This window comes from Chlamydotis macqueenii, chromosome Z, assembly GCF_036417535.1.
Source record: "Chlamydotis macqueenii isolate bChlMac1 chromosome Z, bChlMac1.mat, whole genome shotgun sequence".
NCBI classification, from domain to species: Eukaryota; Metazoa; Chordata; class Aves; order Otidiformes; family Otididae; genus Chlamydotis; species Chlamydotis macqueenii.
Window position 1 is genome coordinate 9,400,512 of NC_141593.1, and position 19,353 is coordinate 9,419,864.

At 42.9% G+C, this 19,353-nt stretch overlaps 1 protein-coding gene across 2 annotated transcripts in view; it reads left to right on the forward strand.

Annotated features, from left to right (window-relative positions):
- Positions 1 to 1,841: 1,841 nt before the first annotated feature.
- Positions 1,842 to 19,353, forward strand: part of UNC13B (unc-13 homolog B) — a 191,792-nt gene continuing 174,280 nt past the window's right edge. The window contains exons 1-5 of one of the 2 annotated variants that reach the window (XM_086770217.1): positions 1,842 to 1,863; positions 3,984 to 4,083; positions 8,179 to 8,296; positions 9,275 to 9,398; positions 17,899 to 17,969. In XM_086770217.1, coding sequence (XP_086626343.1) covers positions 4,079 to 4,083; positions 8,179 to 8,296; positions 9,275 to 9,398; positions 17,899 to 17,969 — 318 coding nt within the window. In that variant the 5' untranslated portion in view covers positions 1,842 to 1,863; positions 3,984 to 4,078. The remainder of the gene's footprint in view (positions 1,864 to 3,983; positions 4,084 to 8,178; positions 8,297 to 9,274; positions 9,399 to 17,898; positions 17,970 to 19,353) is intronic. The other variant, XM_086770216.1, reaches the window with a different exon arrangement.

The window sequence follows — 19,353 nt, forward strand, 5'->3', positions numbered from 1 at the left end:
CAGAGTACCCCTGTTGCTGTGAGCCCTGTCAACTCTTGCTGCAGCCCCACACAGCACCTTTTTCAGCATGACGAGGCAGTGCCCAGTGTGCTGCCTTTTGTCAAATTAACCTCTTAATATTTAGAGGTTGAGACCACAGTGTACAGACAGCACCTGTCTCTTAGTTTGCATGTTGTTTGCGCAGAGACAGTTCTCTCGCCTCTGTGTCTGGCTGCTCTTCTGACAAACAATATCAAATTTTCACATTGGAGTTGCCTCCGCTTCCCTGCTAACAGCAGTGGAGCTTGTTATGAACAGAGAGAGAGACCAAATGAAGCTTGATGTGCATCCCCTGCCCTCCTTCTCCTCTTTTCCTTCTCTCAAGCACATATACTTCTTTCTTTGTCCCCTGCCTCTTGCAAAGTGGGGGAGAGGGGAGGAACAGAGATATGCTTGTTTCTGCTCACTCCAGGGCAGTATTTATTGAAATATTTGCTTTTATGTGGTACCCAAAAGCACCTAGAAAGTAGGTAGATTGCCCTGCCTGTTTCTCAATGGTTAAACAGACTGATTGATTTGGAGATTAAAAAGGAATGTGCATCTTCAGTCAGCAGAAACACTGGCCTCCACCATTGTATGTTTTGCTTGCATCATTAGGTTTAGCATCAGAAATGCTTCAGGCCCTGAACCTGGGAAAAAATAAACCTGTCTATTTTGGACCTAAAGGCTCCTGGGCCTTGGCAGTCTAGGTAAAAGCTACAGCTCTTCTAACTTCTGTTTGAGACGCCTCTGGCTCGTACAACACAATGGTATGACGTTTCCTTCTTGCAAACACCTACCTGAACTGTAAATGCTTGCAAAGGAGAATTTCTCAAATAGCAAGGGTGTTCTCCAGCTCCATTGCAGCTCTGTGCATGTAACTGTAAGGGCCACTACTTTATTTTATTTTTATTTTTTAAAGTTTCTTTCTAGAACACTTATTTAAGTGAGCCTTTAGTTAGTGTTGAATGCTCTGCTACCTGGAGGAAACTTCACTACACCGATTTTTAAATCTTTTGGCTCCCAAGTGTATCTTGCTTCCTAGCTTGTTAAATATGTTTTCTTCTTAGTGTCAGTTTTCCACTGAGAAATAGCTAGAGCCTAGAGATGTCTTCTCTTAGTGCTTACACTTAGCAATACCAGTGAGGATATGAGCTAACAAAATCTCCCGTAGGTAGACATGGTCCTTCTCCATCCAGTGAGATAAGAACCAGTGCTGTTTTGTGTTCTAACTTTTTTTTTTTTGGATAAATAACTGTCCTGGAATTAAATTAACAGAGGAGAGCTCAGAAAAGTGACATTTGAGTTGCGACTGCTGCTTGTTTGGTGTAGCAGGTTAATTTCATTTACGGATGTCATACTGTAGAGCTACTATTCAGGCTTGATTATTTTCAAGCTGTGGTTGAAAGTCTGCTCTGCGCTGTTGAGGAGAGATTCTTTGTTTTTAAAGAAATGCTTATTTCTTATATGGTGTCTGTAACTTTGTAAGTGAGGTAGTATGAAATGACGTCTGGCAAAACAGCAATAAGTTCTGGTTGCAAAGGACTGGTTTTGAAATTGCTTTGCAAACATTAATCCTATAATTATTTTTCAAATACATCAATTTAGAGAGATGAGGTGGGGTATAGAAGATGTTTTGCCTCCAGATCTGTTAAGCTGTTAAAATGAGTGAGAATTTCCAGCTACCAGGCCTCTACTCAGGGATACTGTCCAGTTGCCACAATGCCCTGTGACACTGACTCAAATGAAACTTTAGCAGGACAAAATAACTAACTGCCTCTTCTTTTTTTTGTTTCTTTTTTTTTCTCTTTACAGTAAAAAAAGCTAAACTCCAAGGACCACCAGGTAAGCCATGCTCTACTACTTGTTTGCACCGATGGTGACACTTGCTCTCTTGCTCTGGCTCGTGCTGCTCCCTCTAATTTTCATCTGCCTCCTCTCTGCTCCTACATGTTCTCCTGAGGAGTGACAAAAGGTACCTCAAGAGTCCAGGCAGGCTGAGTTAGTATAAAGCTTGAGGATGTGACCTGGTGTTACAGTGCTGAGAAACCTCTACCTGCTCACCTCACCTGAACAGGTGATGGGTGAGGAAAGATGTTCCTTTACTGTCACCAATTCCCACTCCACCCTGCCCTTTTTTTTTCTCATACTTCCTCTGTCTCTGTTAAAAACAGGATCTGAAAATGTCCACTGAACAGAACTGGCATGTGCCTGTCTCGATTCAGTGCCTCCTTGATCCTGATGGGGGCTGCTGGATGGTGCGGCAGAAGTGATTCATTCTCTAATGTGGCAGTCCATAATGGCTGTGCTTGGGATTGAAGTCTCATCTGCTAGGCTTTGTGTATGCATGATAAAATAAAAACAAAGAGCTAGTGACACCTGGTATTTACAGCCTAGGCAACTATTTCACTGTGGTTCAGCAGCTAGCAAGCAATCCCTTAGCAGCTAAATACATTCATTGAATAAAATTTGATGTACAGTTTACAAAAGAGTAAGCAGTTTGCTTCTGGAATGACATTTACTCAGATGTTTAGATCCAAAGCAATTGAACAGCTGTATTCATTACTTCTTTGTTCAGCTTTATTCTTTTGATATAGCCATCCTCAGATTATAGCTGAAAGCTTCCCAGGTCTCCTTGTCCATACTGCATGTCAGGTCAAGATCTGTGTGTGCACCAACCTTGAATTTCCAGAGAAGCAAAGCAGAGTACTCCAACTGTAAAGGAGACTATGTGGTTTTATCCTTTCTCTAATCAAGAAGCCTGCTCACGTCTGTGAAATATTTGTCCTGTAGTCTAGACTCAACTCAACTGAAGCATGTGGTTTTGCTGACAAGCCCAGTGTCCCAGGAGGATGCGAGTGGTGTAGCTAGATATGAGGGAATCTGGCTTTCAGTGACTCCCACTTCTTCCTGAGCATCTGGATTGTGTAGTTTCCCTTTCTTCCCTTTCTGTTAGGCTGTTTGAAACTAGATGTTGGGACGTGCGATAGTAGCCCACAGCAATGATGTGTGAGAATTTTGGCAGTATTAAAATGGACTGTGATCTGTGGACTTATGCTGGGAATAGATGCAGCAGAATATTGAAGTATTAAAATATATACACTGCTTTCTAGCTACTTAGTGCATGTCTTGTTCCAGGCTTGATGAAACTGATAGATAGGTCTGAGGTGATAACTCCCCTTAAAAGGGAGTTTATTCCTTCTCAGGTTCTGATATTTGAACTTTGTATGTGTCTGTGCTTGGCCACTTTGAGTTTAGCGAAGAGATAGCAGCACCTAGCGAAAAAAGTTGTTCCGGGCTTTTTCTTCAGATTTAAAATAAAAAGCAAAACATCTAAACAAAGTTTATGTTGTGAGTGTAACATGGTTCTTCTAGGTCAGCTGGTTTAAGCAACGCAGATCAGTTTTAGCACATTTAGCATAGATCACTGTGTTTTCCTTCTGCCTCTGACTGGTCTGTAAAGTTCTTTGTGGACTCATGGGTTGAAAACCAGGTTGGAACTAGGAGAACTGTTGGGTCAGAAGGGAAGAGATGATCAGCCCAACTGCTTCTTGCTTGTATGTTTTGCAAGTTTGTTTTTCGCTCTGCATGATCTGCATGATGTGCCCTGTTCCTTCAAGCTGTCTCTTCTTCCTCCTGTCTGCTTTTCAGTAAGCAGGATCTTACACACAAAGTGTCTGTTCTTCAGGATTTTATGCTATTTCTTTCTCCCTGACTTAATGCAAGTGCTTAGTTGCCTGTTTTTGTTTGTGCATGAATTTTTAAATAATGGTAACTGAAAATTTGATGGCAGATGAAAAACATCTTGCACATTTGGCTCCTTAACCCGGTGATGATATCTTCCTACATGGGCTTTTTGTTGTGTGTCCTGGGATGCAGTGTATGGGCTGAAAACCTTGCAATGTTGTGCTTATGTGATGAAAGGGTATACTCAAAGAGATAACTTTGTGCCTTTTGTTCTCCAGATAAATTCAATACATATGTGACCCTGAAAGTGCAAAATGTGAAGAGCACGACGGTAGCCGTGCGAGGTGACCAGCCATGCTGGGAACAGGACTTCATGTTGTAAGTATGGTGTTGCGTGGCGATGCGGTGCTTGTGGTGGAGTCCATCCACAGCACTGATGTTTGTGGAGCTGCTCTTGTGTTGTATAAATTGGAGTACTTCAGTATGTAAAATGCATGAGCCTGTTGACAACCTAAATAGTTTGCTTTTCTGTTGTACACGCTGACCTGTGCTGATGGAGATGTGTGTTGGGAGATTGTCTCTACTGGTACCACAGATTGGCTGGAGTAACCTATGTCCTTTAATAGTACCAGTCTGCCTGGATTCCTGCTGTTAGACCTGTGTATCAGGGTGCAGTGAGGGCCAGCTGCTCTCGCAGGGACGGGAGACCAGAAGCAGAGTGTGGTAGGATGGCTGGTAGGGCGAGGTCCTCACCAGCCAGGGCCCAGTCCCACAGTACCTGATCAGCACAAGTGGGGCAGGTCTAAGGATCAGGCCAGTGTCTGCTGAGAGGTCAGGTCGTCAGACAACTTTGTAGTAATGGGAGTGCAAGTTAGCAAGTCAGGCTCCGAGTTGTGCCTGGTGATGATAATCAGAGTCAGACATAGTCCAGCAGTTGCCAGTCAGGTCCACAGTGATGAGGCAAGTCTGAGGCTGAGCTGGGAAGTTGGTCTGTGGGTTGAGGCTGGATTAATGGAGTCCATGGCCTGGCATGGACAGAGCTGCAGCTAAGCTGGAGACAAGCATGCCTACAACATAGCTTAGGCAAGGACTGAAGGCCCATAGCTGAGCTTAAATGGATCTCCTGGGCCACAGGAAGAGTGGAGGCCACTGGTGAGGCTGGTCAGGGCAGTTAAGGGCTGCTGTTGGTACACTCAAGGCCTTGACACGCTGATCCTGATCACCTCAGCGTGGGAGCTGCTCTTGTGTGCTGATGTTCTCTGCCACTGGCCTGGTGCCCGTGAATGTGTTTTCCAGCTCCCCTGCTGCAGCTTGAGGGGCTGCCAGTGCCTGCCAGGAGCAGCAGAACCAGTTCCAGCTCTCCCAGGGTTTCTGGTACAGCTGGCACTTCTGATTTGCTCTGGTCCTGACACATAGCCAGGGATTTCCCAGTATTTTTTAGAATGGTGGTTTTTTTACTGTTGGATGAATGACTCATTGATATATTGCATCTGCTTCTGTTTCTATAGCTTTGTAAGACAAAGTGAAATAAATTTTCTGAATCCTGGACTCCAGGTGCTTTTTTTTCCGAAATTGGCGTGGACACTACTATTGCAGGGAGAATGTTGTGTTCGTTCTGTAGAGTCAAAGGTAGTGCTGCTGTTATTGAGTGTATCTGAGGTGTTTACATAGTATCTGAAACAAGAGACCCACAGGACATTTTGTCAGTATGTTTCCCAATCCAGCAGCAGTTGGTTCTCCTCTGCCAAAAGTGAGAAGCTTTTGTCTCTGAGGAGTTCGCCTGGGTCAGTACAGTGTTTCCAGCATAGCTATACTCCCATCTGCTCTGCTTTTGGAGCAGCACATGAGGTGTGCACTTCTGTGCGGAGAGTCTGGAGCCTGTCCTTTGGTGAGACACATGTGCTCCTGAACGCCAACATCGTCTCAGCTCTGCAGTTCCTGGTCAGGCAGAGGCTGTGGCTGTCAGTGACACAAAACATGCATGACTGGTAAGGTTGGAACAGGGAATTGTACTTGTCTGCCAAATCGCATGCCAATACCCAAACTACTAACTCATTCTTCCTGTGATTTGTGCTTGTCCTGTGGACAGGAACTAGCTTTAAACATAGCTAGATACAGAGGAGGTTGCTCACCAGTGATTTAAGAATGGCACTTGTTTGTGACAGCTCCTCCTCCTTCCCCTCAAACAGCTCCTGGAACTGGTCTCTGCTGTCAACTAGGAGCTGAGCTAGCATGCTGTAAGGTCACTGTGCCACTCCATAATTAGTTGCTAGGGGATATGAAAGCAGAATATTAGCTGATCTACCTTGCCATTATTGTCTGTGCTTTAGGTAGGCAACAGCGCAGTTGTTCTGATGTTTCTTTACAATAAAAATATTACACATGGCAGGGAACGTGTTTTGCATGATCCTGTGTACATTAAGTTGTCCTAGGAGAAATAAAATTGGTATTCCAATACTACTATTCACTGGCTTGCTCTTTTTCTTTCTGGAGTTGGAAAAGGCTTTGAACACAGTCGTTTTTCCCTGAGGGAAGGATGCTTTTACTCTCTGTGTTCGTGTTTACCTTTTTTAGGAGGTGTAGTAGAAGAGTAGACTACAACTAAGAAAATGCTTTCTACCTGTGTTTGTTGGTTTTGCTTCCACACTCCTACTAAGACATGGCGCTTCGGAATTTAGAGCTGTGGGGTTGTTTGTGATTTGCTTATTTGCTTTACAGTAAAGCACTTTCATGTATTCTTTGAGGATATCTTCTAATTTTGAGTCAGCTTTAAAAAGACTGCATATTTGCAGCAAACACCTCTTGAGTGAGAGTGCAAACTGATGCTCAGAGCATGGCGATTAAATCGGCGTTGAAGCTGTTAGAAACGTCTTTCATTTAAATTCTGTATGCGTGTGGAAAGGGAGGGACACCCAATTCCAATCTCAGCTCTTTTGTTCTTTGCTGCTATTCTGTATCTAACCAGAAGGTGGAGAAAGGGAGACACAAAGGCAATCAAAGCAACTGTACTGAAATTTGTTTTTTCTTTTTTTTTTTTAATTAATTTTTGTCTGGTGATCTGTCCTGTGGAGCTCTGTAGAGAAGCCCATTGTGTGTCTTATGGTCAATGTCTTGCTCTGTCAATGTATTTTGAAGCAAAGAACGCCTGAAAATAGAGTATTTCTCCCTTCCCTTCCGTTTCTGGCCTCATACTAGTCCAGCCAGCAGAAAATCAGTCATTCCTGTTATTATTGCAAGTCTGTGCAATCAGATAGATATCATTTTCAAAAAGGCAAGCAGTGGGAGGGCAGAGAGGTGGTGATGCAGGTGGCTAGTTGTTAGTTTGGCCGTATTCAGTAGCCATATCCAAACTGAGGGAGCTGCAGACTCAACTTCAGGATACTACCAGTAAACTCACAATAAGCTGTTTGTCCAAGATACCTACTTTTGGGGATTAGCGATTGCACTAAAGGGAAGTCTTGAGTTCAGAGAGGTAGGAACAATAACCTTTCTTCATGATAAGAGTGAGACAGACAGCTCGGGATTCTTCTCCACCTCTTTGTTTTTACCAGCATTCAGGCTGTGCATATGTTATGCTACACTTAAGTAGGCATGTTATAAACCAGTGTGGAAGAGGGAGGCATAAATGCTATGAAGGACTGGGAATAAGCAAATTTGAGATGCATCCTTTCCTTACTGAGAGGGAAGATGTTAATGAAAACCTTCAGGTAAGTGTTTCCAAGAACTTGGCACTCGGTGGTCGCAGGTCTGTGTTGCTGCTTGCTGCCAGAGATTCGTGTGGCTCAAAGCCTTGCAGTGTCACGCAGGAAGAAGCTAGTTCTGGAGCAGAAGGTGTGCAAGGCAGCCCTCAGCAATAGGTGATGCTGCTGATGCAGCTGTGCTGGGTTTGGCATGCTGCAGCTCCACTCACAGATATGTATTGGCAGGTTGCTCTGAGCAACCTGATCTAGTCAGGGATGTCCCTGCTCCTTGCAGGGGGGTTGGACTAGATGACCTTTGAAGGTCCCTTCCAACTCTAACCATTCTATGATTCTGTGTTTGGACCTACCAGAGTATGCTTGTGTTGCTGTGCTGCGAAGGGAAAGGAGACTCATTTTGTTAGAAATGAGGTGCCTCATGGCAAAGAACAGCTCACCTCTAGGTTTTGGCCCAACACAGATTTCTTCCTTCTGCGTACATAGCTGCACAGACAAGTTCTCAATTGGTGGTCCATACATGACATAGTTCAGGGTTTTAGTTTGCAATCTTTGTGTAGTTAGTGTTAAACTGTGAGAAATCAGTAATTAGAAACTAGTGTTCTCTGTCAGTATGAACCACCTTGACCACATGCTTTCAGAAGCTCTCTGTAGCTTGACACAGCTGTATGGAAAGAGTTCACTAGTATAATCATAGTGGTAACGCAGAACCTAAAGCAAAATTAGATTGTATTCTGCTTTTTTTCTCACCCGTACTACCTTTTGTTTTTTTTTGCAGTGAGATCAGTCGGCTGGACCTGGGCCTAATTGTTGAAGTATGGAACAAAGGACTGATCTGGGACACCCTGGTTGGAACCGTGTGGATTGCTCTGAAGGCCATTCACCAGTCCGATGAGGTTAAGCTGACACAGAAGCTTTATTTTGACAGCTCCAGTGTTGATAGTTAAGGTGTTACAGATCTGGCCTGGTGCAGCTCAGGACTGTACTTCTCAGCAAAACTTCCACTTGCGAAGTTAAGAAGGCTGGGTGAGGGGAGAGGGCTGTTGGCATCACGTTTTTGTTTTTGAAGGAGGTTGCCTATAGTGAGACCAAAACTGAGCTTAAGTAGGGGCCTTTGGTTGTTTCACTCATGTGGACTCAAAAAACAGGGCTTAATCTGTTAAGGAACCCATGTGATTGACAAGTATCTGAAGTCTTAAGAACTGACTGCTTAGCCTGATGCTCAAATTTCTGAGTTCCTGCTAAAGACAGAGACAAGCCAGTGTCTGAGGCAGGCCGAGAGCATATCTACATCATCTTCTTAAAACTTCTGGTTGCAGTGTTAGAGGGTGTCTAGTGGTGCTAATATGAATTGAAAAAAAGTAGGAAATGGGATTTTGTCAATGTCTGTAACTGCCCTAATTACTCAATTTGGCAGTTCCTGCAGCTAAATAGGACATGTTTGGTTTTTTTTACCTCGAATTTCAGAGCATTTATTTAAGATTATTACATTTTAGCAGGGAGAGAGCTTATATTTTCTACAAAAGGAAAAGAGCAGAGATGCCCAGCACTGTGGAGAGTCTAACTGGTGCTCAGTTTCTCTGGCTGTCCAGGCACTCCTTGATGCCTGCCTTTGAGGACTTATTTTTACCGTTCTGCTGAGAAGGCAGTAGTTCTGCTAGGTGTTTGCTGCTTGTCTTGGTAAAGGCCTTTGAGATTTGGAAGAAAAGCTGCCAGCATGTGCTAAATGGATGTTATTTGGTGTTAAAATCGGGTACCAGGCCTTGATAATACTGTAAGGCTCTTCCTGGAGTCTTTTGTCTTAGTAAATGTGTGCAGGTGCTGCGTAAGGACCTGCCAGACTTGAAACTTCACCTGTGGCTTATAATTCACAGGAAGGTCCTGGGGAGTGGTCTACACTGGAGGCAGAAGTTGTAATGAAACATGATGAAATCTGTGGAACGAAGAACCCAACTCCTCATAAAATTTTGCTGGACACAAGATTTGAATTACCGTTTGGTGAGTGCATTTCAATAACTTACCCAGGGTGCTGACAATGGAGAGAAAGTCTTTTATTTGGGAGCAACCTGAGTTTTATAATCAAGTTTTGCTCATTCTCAGTTCAGTTAAAATAGTTCAGTGCAGATCAAATGGCTGGTGTTCATTTCTTGCTGGGCTTCTTTCTAACAGGATCAGAATACATGGGGAAGATTTTAAGGTCTTGGAGTGCTAGAATGTTTAGAGTAGTGGCAGTTTAAGAAACTATTATTACTATTTCAGGATTGTGCAGTCAGACATTTTGTTCCTGAGCAGAGAACATTCACTTCTTTGTATCTAGACAAATTTGGCTTTAGAAGAGGTCAAGTGTGTTGTTAGAGCTATTCTGTGGTAGGTGCACTTAAACACTGTGAGGAGCGTGCAGTTCAGTTAGTGAAACATTAATGCTCAGTGTGCCTGAACGTTGTCATTAGTAGAGTATATAAATAACTTGGTGTTATAAGAACTGCCTTTCTGGCAATTGCTTGTGACTGAAAAGTACGGAATGTGGAAAAGTAGCTAATTGAAGCAAACCCATCTCAAGTAAAGTTGTGTGTGATTTTTTTTTTTAATTAATTTGCTTTTACTTAAAATAAAAATCAAAACAAACAACAAAAAAAAACCCCCAAAAAACCACCCCAAAAACCCCAAATAAAAAAAACCCCAAAGTAAGATCTTAGCCAGAATGCATCCAAGACTTACATAGCTTCTCAAGATTCAAGGCCAGGTTGGATGGGGCTCTGAGCAACCTGATCAAGTTGGAGATGTCCCCCTTGCAGGGGGGTTGGACTAGATGGCCTTTAAAGGTCCCTTCCAACCCAAAACACTGTATGATTCTTTTTCCAGCTCTTAGCTGACTCTTAGCACCAAGAACAGGGATGATGGTTTTTGAGGCTCATGGTATTTTTTCTGCACTAGGCGCTGAAATGTTTCAAAGGTGTCTGTCATTGTAAGGCTCATCTCTTATCCTCTGCCCATTGTGTAGTTTTTGCTACCAAGCCCCTGGCAGTGTGAGCAATTTGTATCATGCTCTAAGCACTGGTGGAACATTTGTGCACCCACTGGCATTTGTCCAGCAACTGTCAGGACTGGCCATCTGCTGTGGAAAAAAAGTTAGTTCATCTATCAGTCTCACACTCTGCTTCCAGTTGCAAGGGAGAATGCAGGCTTTGGCCCTGCAGCACTACAATCAGTACCAGTTGTATCTTGTGCTCTCAGCGTATATTTTGAGTGCACAGTCCTCTGGATGGTACAATTCAGGGTGAGCACAGTGTTTTATAGATGTAGTAGGCAGTGCTCTTAAACTACAGTCTAGTGTGTAAAGGGGAAAAGTTATCTGACATCTCAGCTGTCTTGACAACGGAGCTGTCTAATGTTGGTCTGGAGCCATCCCTCTTTCCATGAACATGAACTGGTGATTGACTGTCACCCTGTCACTGGGAAGTTTATTACTGAAATTACTTGTTGTGTAAGAAGAGGAGCAACTCGTGATTTCCTTGTGAGCTGAAACATTGGCTCTTTGGAGCAAGTGTTTAGGCTTCTGGGAGGAAGAGAATGCAGCACACATAGCTGAAGGCAAGGCTTGTAGCCTCAACCTTCTCATCTAAGTTCTTTCTGACATAGTTCCTTGTAAACTGTCTCTGCTTTAAAAGAAAATGAAGTTCTGATCTCTCCCTATGTATTCAGAGAATATCCAAAAGAGAATTGCTTTCTTCTGCAATTCATGTTTTGGACTGTATTACACTGTAATTTTGTGGTTTGTTTTTTTTTTTTTTTTTTTTTAAAAAAACCAAACCCTGTTGTAAACCATTCTGTGTAAGAGCATCTGGACTTAAAAAAATATTTCAGGTAGTAGTGTATTTTCTCCCTACTACTACACTCAAAACATAGGACTCTTTGTTTTTTTTGTTTTTTTTAACTACTTTTTAAAAAAGTATGATGTTCTACAGAACATAGAATTCTGAGAAGTAGGATTTAATGCAGAAAACTGTAAACATGAAGTAAATAAGCTTTTTATGACTCTTCTGTTTTTAATACAATTGATCATTTAAAGCACGTGTATTTACTTATTCCTGTGCTTACTGTGCCAAATACTGAAATAACAGGAACTCCACACTACTGTATTGAAGAGTTTTTATTTTAGAGTGTGAAAAGTTGTCTGCCTGTCCAGTGTTTCATAATGTCTAGGAAAAAATGGGTGCATTGGTTAGCTCTTTCAAGGCTTCTGCTGCTTTTCATTTGAAGAGTGCTACAGTTCTTCTTGGATGTTCACCATTTTCAGTCTGTCCTGGCACAGCAAGATCAGAAGCAGACTGAAAAGTGGTAGGCACCAAGAGTGTGGGATAGTTGTCTAGACAGCATCTACCTATATCACCTTCTCCAGTGGTGCTTTCCTTCACACTATGACTGGACATCATCTGCCATCACCTCTAGGACAGAGGAGGACCCTGCAAGATGTATTAGACTCTATCTCCCTGCCCTTACAATACTGTGAGTCTTGGAGGGATGCATGGAAGTAGCTCAGCTCACAGCACTGCCTCTACATCTCTCCCAATGGATTTGCAGGTCAGTTTCCTTTTAACTGCAGGGTAGAAGTACAGACTCTTAGTGCCCCACATGTCAAGACTATGTTGTCATATGAGCTGGGAACTGCTGCTTTAAACCTACAGAGAACTAAGTGGATCACTGATCTGCTGTGGAAGTTCTTAAGTCAGCAGCTCTGTTGCTGTAGAGGTAACGTTTTAATAACAGCGTCTTTGGAGCGACACATAGGAACAGTGTGTATCATGTTTTGTTTCCCAGGTGAAGATCTCCTGGCTGTTTTAGATACACAAGAACCGGAGCAATATGTGTGCACGCGTACAGCTTGTGCTGCTTTCCAAGTCTGGTAAAATACAGCTGTCTGGGATAGCAGCTCTAAAAACATGGTGTGTTCTTCTGTTTGGCTGTGCTTCTGTGCTGCTTCTGTCACTTCTGGCTGCTCTGTTTCATTTAGGCTAGGTGATGCACATGCGTGCCGTACTTCAGGTTATTCAGCCTGTGCATTTAAAATGTTCCATTGTATTTGGTTGGAGCTAGAGAAGTTTTTAAGGGATTGTAAAAGAGAATAAATGAAGTTGAAAACCAGAAAATCTGAAGTCCTTGGTGTAGAACATGATTGTATATGCAAAGAGATTTACAAACTGGTTTGTTGTTTGCACTAGATTTATCCCAGATTAGTTTGCTGCTTGTGCTTCCACCTGATGTGTTCAGGATTCTTCCTTCCTGGTATGTCTTCTCCTAGTACTCTGGAGACTGGCAACAGCTAAAGCTGAAATAAATGCAGAACATGCTTATGCTCCTAGTAGTAGTACATGATGAAAGCAACTTAGAGTTGGTTTGGTGTTTCTCCCCCCCCGCCACCCCGCTTCTTCATATGAAGTTGTTTTGAAGTGTTTACCAGGCTTAGAGTTGGGAAGCAGTCATTTCTTAAGAGGGGCTGGTATGAGTTGTAGTCTTTGCTCCTGGTGATATAAAATAACCTTTCCTGTGGTCATCCGAGGGTTAAACTTTGCTAATGCCCAGATTTCTAGTGGGACAAAGAACATCTATGGTGGCCTTGCTATATCCTCCGTGTGTCCCATTACATGTTCTTGCATTGTGTTCAGTAGTGGTGTTAGTGTGACATTAGCTTGTGTTGTGTAGGAGAGAGAGCAGATCTGTGGGCCCTTCCTCAGTGAGCATCTGCGTGTGATGGACTGCGGTGCTGGGGACTGGGCTGTCATCTAATGTTCTCTGCCAGCCCTGTGTTTTTAAATGTTCAGTCTCGCAGAGACAGAATGGCTGAAAATTCTCTTCTATGAAAGTGCAGCAAAGTGTGAGCATTTGAAATGTGAAATGTTAGTGAGAGCTGATATTAACCCCTAGGGTGCAAAGCATTTCTATGCTTGGTAGTCTTTTAAAAATTGCAATGAACTCCTTGACGGGAGGAAGTGTTTGTTAGCAAAGACAGCTTTCCCCACTGACCATATCTGTTTCTTCTCAGGAACATGATAGACTTATCAAGGAAGGGAAACAACTTTTTTTTTTTGTTGTTGTTGTTTAGAAAATTTGCTGGTAGGGAGAAGACAGTCTTGCTATCATTGTCTGGGTGTAGAATATGTGTGCTGGCACAGACTTCCCAAAATGCTGCTTTTCAAGTGTAAAATTCTGCTGTTTAAAAGCAATTTTAGTCTGTCCTCCTTTTTTTAGAAGTTCAGTGGCTATGTGCAAGTCCCTCACAGGATGGAGTACTCAGAAATGCTTTTGGCTCCTAAACTATAGCAGTTTGGGTCTGTGCCAGGCTGTTTCTAGAAGATAATTGGAGTGAAAATGCTTTTAGAGTTCTCACCACTCCCAGACTGGGAGCATGCTGATCTGCATTCAGCCATCAGGTGGAGTAAATGTGCTTTGTTGTTTCATTGTCTTGGGAACTTTACAGAAAGAGAAATTCTCAGCTCTGCAAAGTTATTTCAGTGAGAACTTGTAAAGATTCCTGTACCTCTGGAAAGGGAAGAAATTGAGGCTGGGAAGAGAGGAAGCCAGGTGAAGGCTTGTAGGAAACGGTGGAGAGAGGAGGTATCTCTTTTACTTCCAGAACTTGTTCTCACTTTTGCCTGCCTGGGATATGTCCAAGCCCTGGCCTTCCACCTGTGAAAAACTCAGGTGGCACAAGGTGATGTGCAAAGAGTAGAGCAAGGATCGCCAAGCCTGAGCAGGGAAAAAAGCTTTAGGGCTAAAAAATCCTGGTTATTGCCAAGCTAGTCATCTCTAAGCGGGAATACTGTCACGTTTAGGTACCTGAAGGTGTCTAACTGTGAGTGAAGAGGTCTGTGTAGATGGAGGGAATTATCATCTAACTCCTTCCTCGGTCTGATCAAACCTCCATATTACAGTGTCCCCATTTCTGTGGTGGTGCAGTGTATGCAGGTGTCAGGGCCCTAAGTGCACTGCAGAGTCTTACGGACACGGAGCAGCCTTGCCCAGGACCTCCAGCCGCACCCCTTGCTCACGGGCCTGGGAGTCCCACTTCAGCTCTGAGCCTTCTCTCCTGAGTGACGCTGTGGGAGTCACTGATCCCACACCTCAGTCACGCCATATGTGTCTGCTTGTGGATCCCGTAGATCCAGGCTCAGAAACGGACTGACTTCCAGGCTTGATGTCAGACCTGCCTTGTAACTGTGGACCTGCCTGCTGGTCTGGGCTCCTGGTTGAAGCTGACTATGAGCTCTGGGCCTGCCCTGCTCACCTTGCTCAGGTGCTGTAGGACAGAGCCCTGTCTGGCAAGTCCCCTGCCCTGCCAACCATGGGATGTCCCTTGGCTCCTGTTCCTTAGGGAGCAACCAGACCTCACTGCTCCCTGACACCAGGAGCCCAGAGAAGAGGAAGGTTTCAGATTCCAGCTGAAGATGGCAGTAGGAGCAAGGACAGTAGGGCTTGCAACCTTTCCACGTTGGTATGAAATTAAGAAGGCCCAAAAGCTATGAACAGATCTGCCCATCTCCTGTCTGTTCTTGTTCAGCAGTTTTGTTTCACTGACATTAGCCTTGCTCCTCTTGTTTACCAAGCAAAATGTCAGCAGAAGCCTGAGCTGGCATCAGATGGCCACTGGACTAGTTCATCTTCTCGTCTTACAAGCAAAAGTTAATGTAGTGGAGTGTAATCCAGAGATGAGCAGTGAGGTACGAGCTGGCCAGTGGACGTGGCCTTGCAAGCAGTCAGTCTGTAATCTCTGCCCTGGGGATTTCCATTCTCTGCATTCCAAAGAACCAGCTTCACCAAAACAGCTGACTGAGGTGAGACACAAATGGACACTGAAACTAAAAAAATGTTATAAACTACTTCCTCAAAAAATTGAGAATTCTGTCTCATTGAACATTTATTCTTCTGAGCAGGTAACTTGACTCAAGTTCATAGGCCAGTTGCTTCATGTTTAAGGTTTGCTGTGCAGTAGCTGTACTGCCATCTGTATTAATGACAAGAGTTTCTCTAAGATCAAGATGTCCTTAAAGCAGCCAATCTCTACAGAGTAGCAGATTTTTATCTTTGCCTTGCATAAGAAGCTGTTTCAGTACAACAGCAGCAATCCTGCACTAAAAATCTAATAGCTCCATTTATGAAATGAACACATTGGATATAAGATAAGAACAACAAATCCAAGAGACACATGGTGCTCCTTGATGCCTGGACGTACTGCTAAGCTGTAGTCTGTGGGAAAGCATTGAAGCCTACCCAGAGACAACGGCAGTTCATGCAGTGGTGATGGCAGACTGTTGCTTCATCTCTCCTAGATCTCTTTGGTTTCAATTTCAGGCTCCAGGGTTGAGTTGTTTTGACTCTGACCTTTAGTTCTCAGCTCTTGAGTGCTGCTTCATCTTTTAGAAAAGCTATGACTTTCAAAGAGAAAATTCCGTAGGTTTTGCTTTAATGTTTGGATTGCTTCAGATCCCTCTTGGAGTTTGTCCTCCTAAATCTAATGAGGTTGTATGCTGATAGCCTTTCAGTTAATTGATGTCTTCTTTCTAGATCAATTCTGTCCAGATTTTCTTTGAATACCATCCCTAATTTGTGCAGAGCTCATCCAATAAATCTGTGCAGCTGTGATCCATAGCCCTGACGATCAAAAGCATGCATGTTTTTCTACAACTCCTGTAATTGTGGAAGACTCATGTTTCTCTTACCTTGTTTTCTAATAGCATATAACAAAAAAGCAATGTGCTGTACATCAAAGAGCAAGTGGCTCTGTGTATTATGGTTAAAATAAATTACTTTGCTGGTCTCCCTTCAAGCAAGGATAATAAGTTGTTGGTTTTTTTTTTTTTCTATTTATTGCAGATTTTCTAGAACCAGCTACTAAGTTTCCAGTTCCCTAAAACTTTCTGAAGCCCCTATTATCTGCAGGTGTTTTGGTTTCACTGGCTTCATAAGATGATGGCTGAGAGAGGACACATGTAGGACAGGTTTTGTGAGTCCCAATGGAATGCTCACATGCCAAAAAATATGGTTTCTCTCGGGAGTGGGAGTGGAGGTAACTTTTAGAACCACCTTTTCATCAGAAGACCCTCACAGTCTACTTCTCCCATTCTTGCCAACACTTAGCTTAGCATATCATTGCAGCTGTGTTCATGAGGTACCATTCTTTGCAGGAAGACAAACTTGTTAGGTGTAAACATCTTGGCTCCTAGTAAGGCACCTCAAGAGTGTAAAGAGTTGCAAGAGGCAGGAAAACTAGCTGAACTGGTATTATCCTCATTTGTCAGCGTTTGGGATGGTGAAGCTTGCAGGGTTAGGGGTATCTAAGTGGAGCAGTCCCTCTGCTTCCTTTCTGTGTGAGCTCTGAAGTTTCTTCATTGGTGCAGTTTTGGACCATGAATAGCCAAATTTCAGAAGTCATTGCCCATTCTTGGAGGGAAGACCAACCAACCACTCTACAGCCAGGGGGATACTGAGTGGCCAAAAAACCAAAACCCTGAAGCTTTTATTATGTCTTTCCAGTGATCCTTCCATCCCCAAATAAATTACCCAATTCTCCTGGATTGGGAGCCTAAGTGATGCTTTTTCTTTCAGTGGGTTATTTCCCTGGGTGCTGTGCACCTCTTGCTCTGTTCCTTAAGCACAGTTTGTACCTAACTTGCCCTCTTTTAAGGTTTCCACAGCAGTTCATCTGCACCTCCAAGGGTGCACTTTGAGAGATGAAATTTTCAGTGGCAGAAGTCTGTGTTCCTCTCAAACCGTTAGGACACCATATTACGTCAAAGTGTGAAACAGAAAATAGTTACCAAAATAAAGGTGATAATGCTTGCTACTTGCTGTCAGTCATAAACTTGGTAAATCTTCCACAAGGTAAAAAGGTGGTAGTGATTCATTTCACAATGGAACTGTAGTGTGGTGTAAAAATAGAAGTATGCTTTCATGTGAATATGAGTGCCTGTAACACTGTTCATTACCTCAAAAGATTTGGCTTGTTGCCTGCAAAGGAAAACAAGAGACTATGTCTTTTTTGGTACTTAATTTGTGTCACGTAAGCAAGATGTGCTATTCGAAGGGAGCCCTTGTTCTTTTGAGGTTATAAAAGCCACCAGAAGAGGCCCTTGATCTTGCTATGTGTTATCAAGCATATAGCAAGTGTATTAATATCATTGTGAAATGGCTCTTCACAAAACTAATACTTGAATTACATCTGAGCCAGTATGTCTTGCTCTTTCCTACCTTTATGCAGTGCGCATTTGGTTAATCAGCTTTAAACAAGAAAGCAGCGTAAGCCATTGAACTGTGTTACTATTTAAAATGTTTATTTTCCATCCGAGTGCTAACATAAGACGGTCCTTCTGTCTAACTTCAAAATTAAGTGTGGGGTTTTTTTTTGTGGTGTGATCTTGGAATACCCTCCCTGTTTTAATGCTACTAGTGATAAATGCAAATTTGCCTGGTTAATAAGACAGTGTGACTTATTCTTTTGGTATAGATATCCCTGAAGAAGAGGCCAGATATTGGACCAGAAAATTGGAACGAATAAATTCGCTGGGAGATGATGGGGTAAATATCTAAACTGAAAGGTGAATGTAGACCTGAATGCCTTATAATTTGCTTTTATTCTTCATATTAGATCCTGTGATTAAGGTAACTGCTAAATGTTCATTGTTTACAAGTCTTCCATGAGCTGTTTACTGAACTGTTTTCTCAAGTGTACTGTTAGTGTTAAGGAGAGGAACATTTTTCTGCATGCTGGCAGTGCTCAAGTAGTGAGAACTATTTTCTTGATGTACATACATACACTGAAAGGAAAAGTAACATCATGCTTTACCTCACAAGAGAGTGAAACAGGTTTTGATGAGCTGCAGTAGGTTCTCTTAATATGTGAAATCAAGTAAAAAAGGACATTTTTTGCAGTAGCTGCTTCTGAGAAGATGACAAAGCAAGATACTGAATCTTGCTTGGAACTGAGGGCTGTTGGAGCTGTTAGCTTTTCTCCTAATCCAGTTGTTAATGTCTCAGTTTATGAATCCTGTATTGTACCACTGCTAGCTATGGCTTTGGTTTCCTGTTTTTTTTTCTAGTGTGTACTTGGCTAAACAGCTATAAACTAGAATTTACTTCTTTTTTTTTTTTTTTTTGAGAGAATGGAACAGTTACATGATGAAAACTTTTCTTCACAGTTCATATAGTTTGCAAAATAAGATTTGATGTATTAATGTCCGTAGCACAAGTTCAGCATTTTTTAAAAAACATCATGTGTCGATGTCAACCTCATTAAGTAGGAACATTGTGCTTGCTTAAATTCTTAATAGGTCTCTTTCTGTAGCAAGATAGCTTGCAAAATGTTCTGTCAGTGACTTTAGTAGGTTTTTGTTCTGAGATCGTTTATCTGTTCCTTTCCCCTCCTTATTTGAGTTATTTGATTTACTGTGCAGATGGAGAAAAATAAGGTTGGGTTTTCTTTCTAACTGAGGACAGACCAATGCTTGGGTGGATGAAAACGTACCTGCTTGAGGGCAACCTCTCCTGCCTTCCTAGGCGTTTGAGAACCTCTTGGAGTTGATGAAAAGCTCAGTCTGATTTGGCCCATCACTGATACCACTGTGCAGTGTAGCAGCAGTCTGTCCCAGGTCCTTACGTGAAGCATAGGTGCCCTCTAGTGCTTCACCGAACTGCTGCTTGCTGAAAGATATCCTGAGCTTTGTTAGCTCCCCTTTCCCTGGAATGCCATCCACCTGCATGCTAAGTGCATGCTTTTATCAGATACTAGTAACAAAATCATATCTCTGTATTTGTGACATCAAATTTGTTATGGGAGTTCCTTGTCACTAGTGAGAAAATGAAAAAAAAAAAAAGTAAGCACACCCGTGCAGGGCCTGACCTAAGGTTCCTCCTGGCTCATGTCTGACAGTGACCCAGAACGGGTATGGTATCTTCCTTGCAT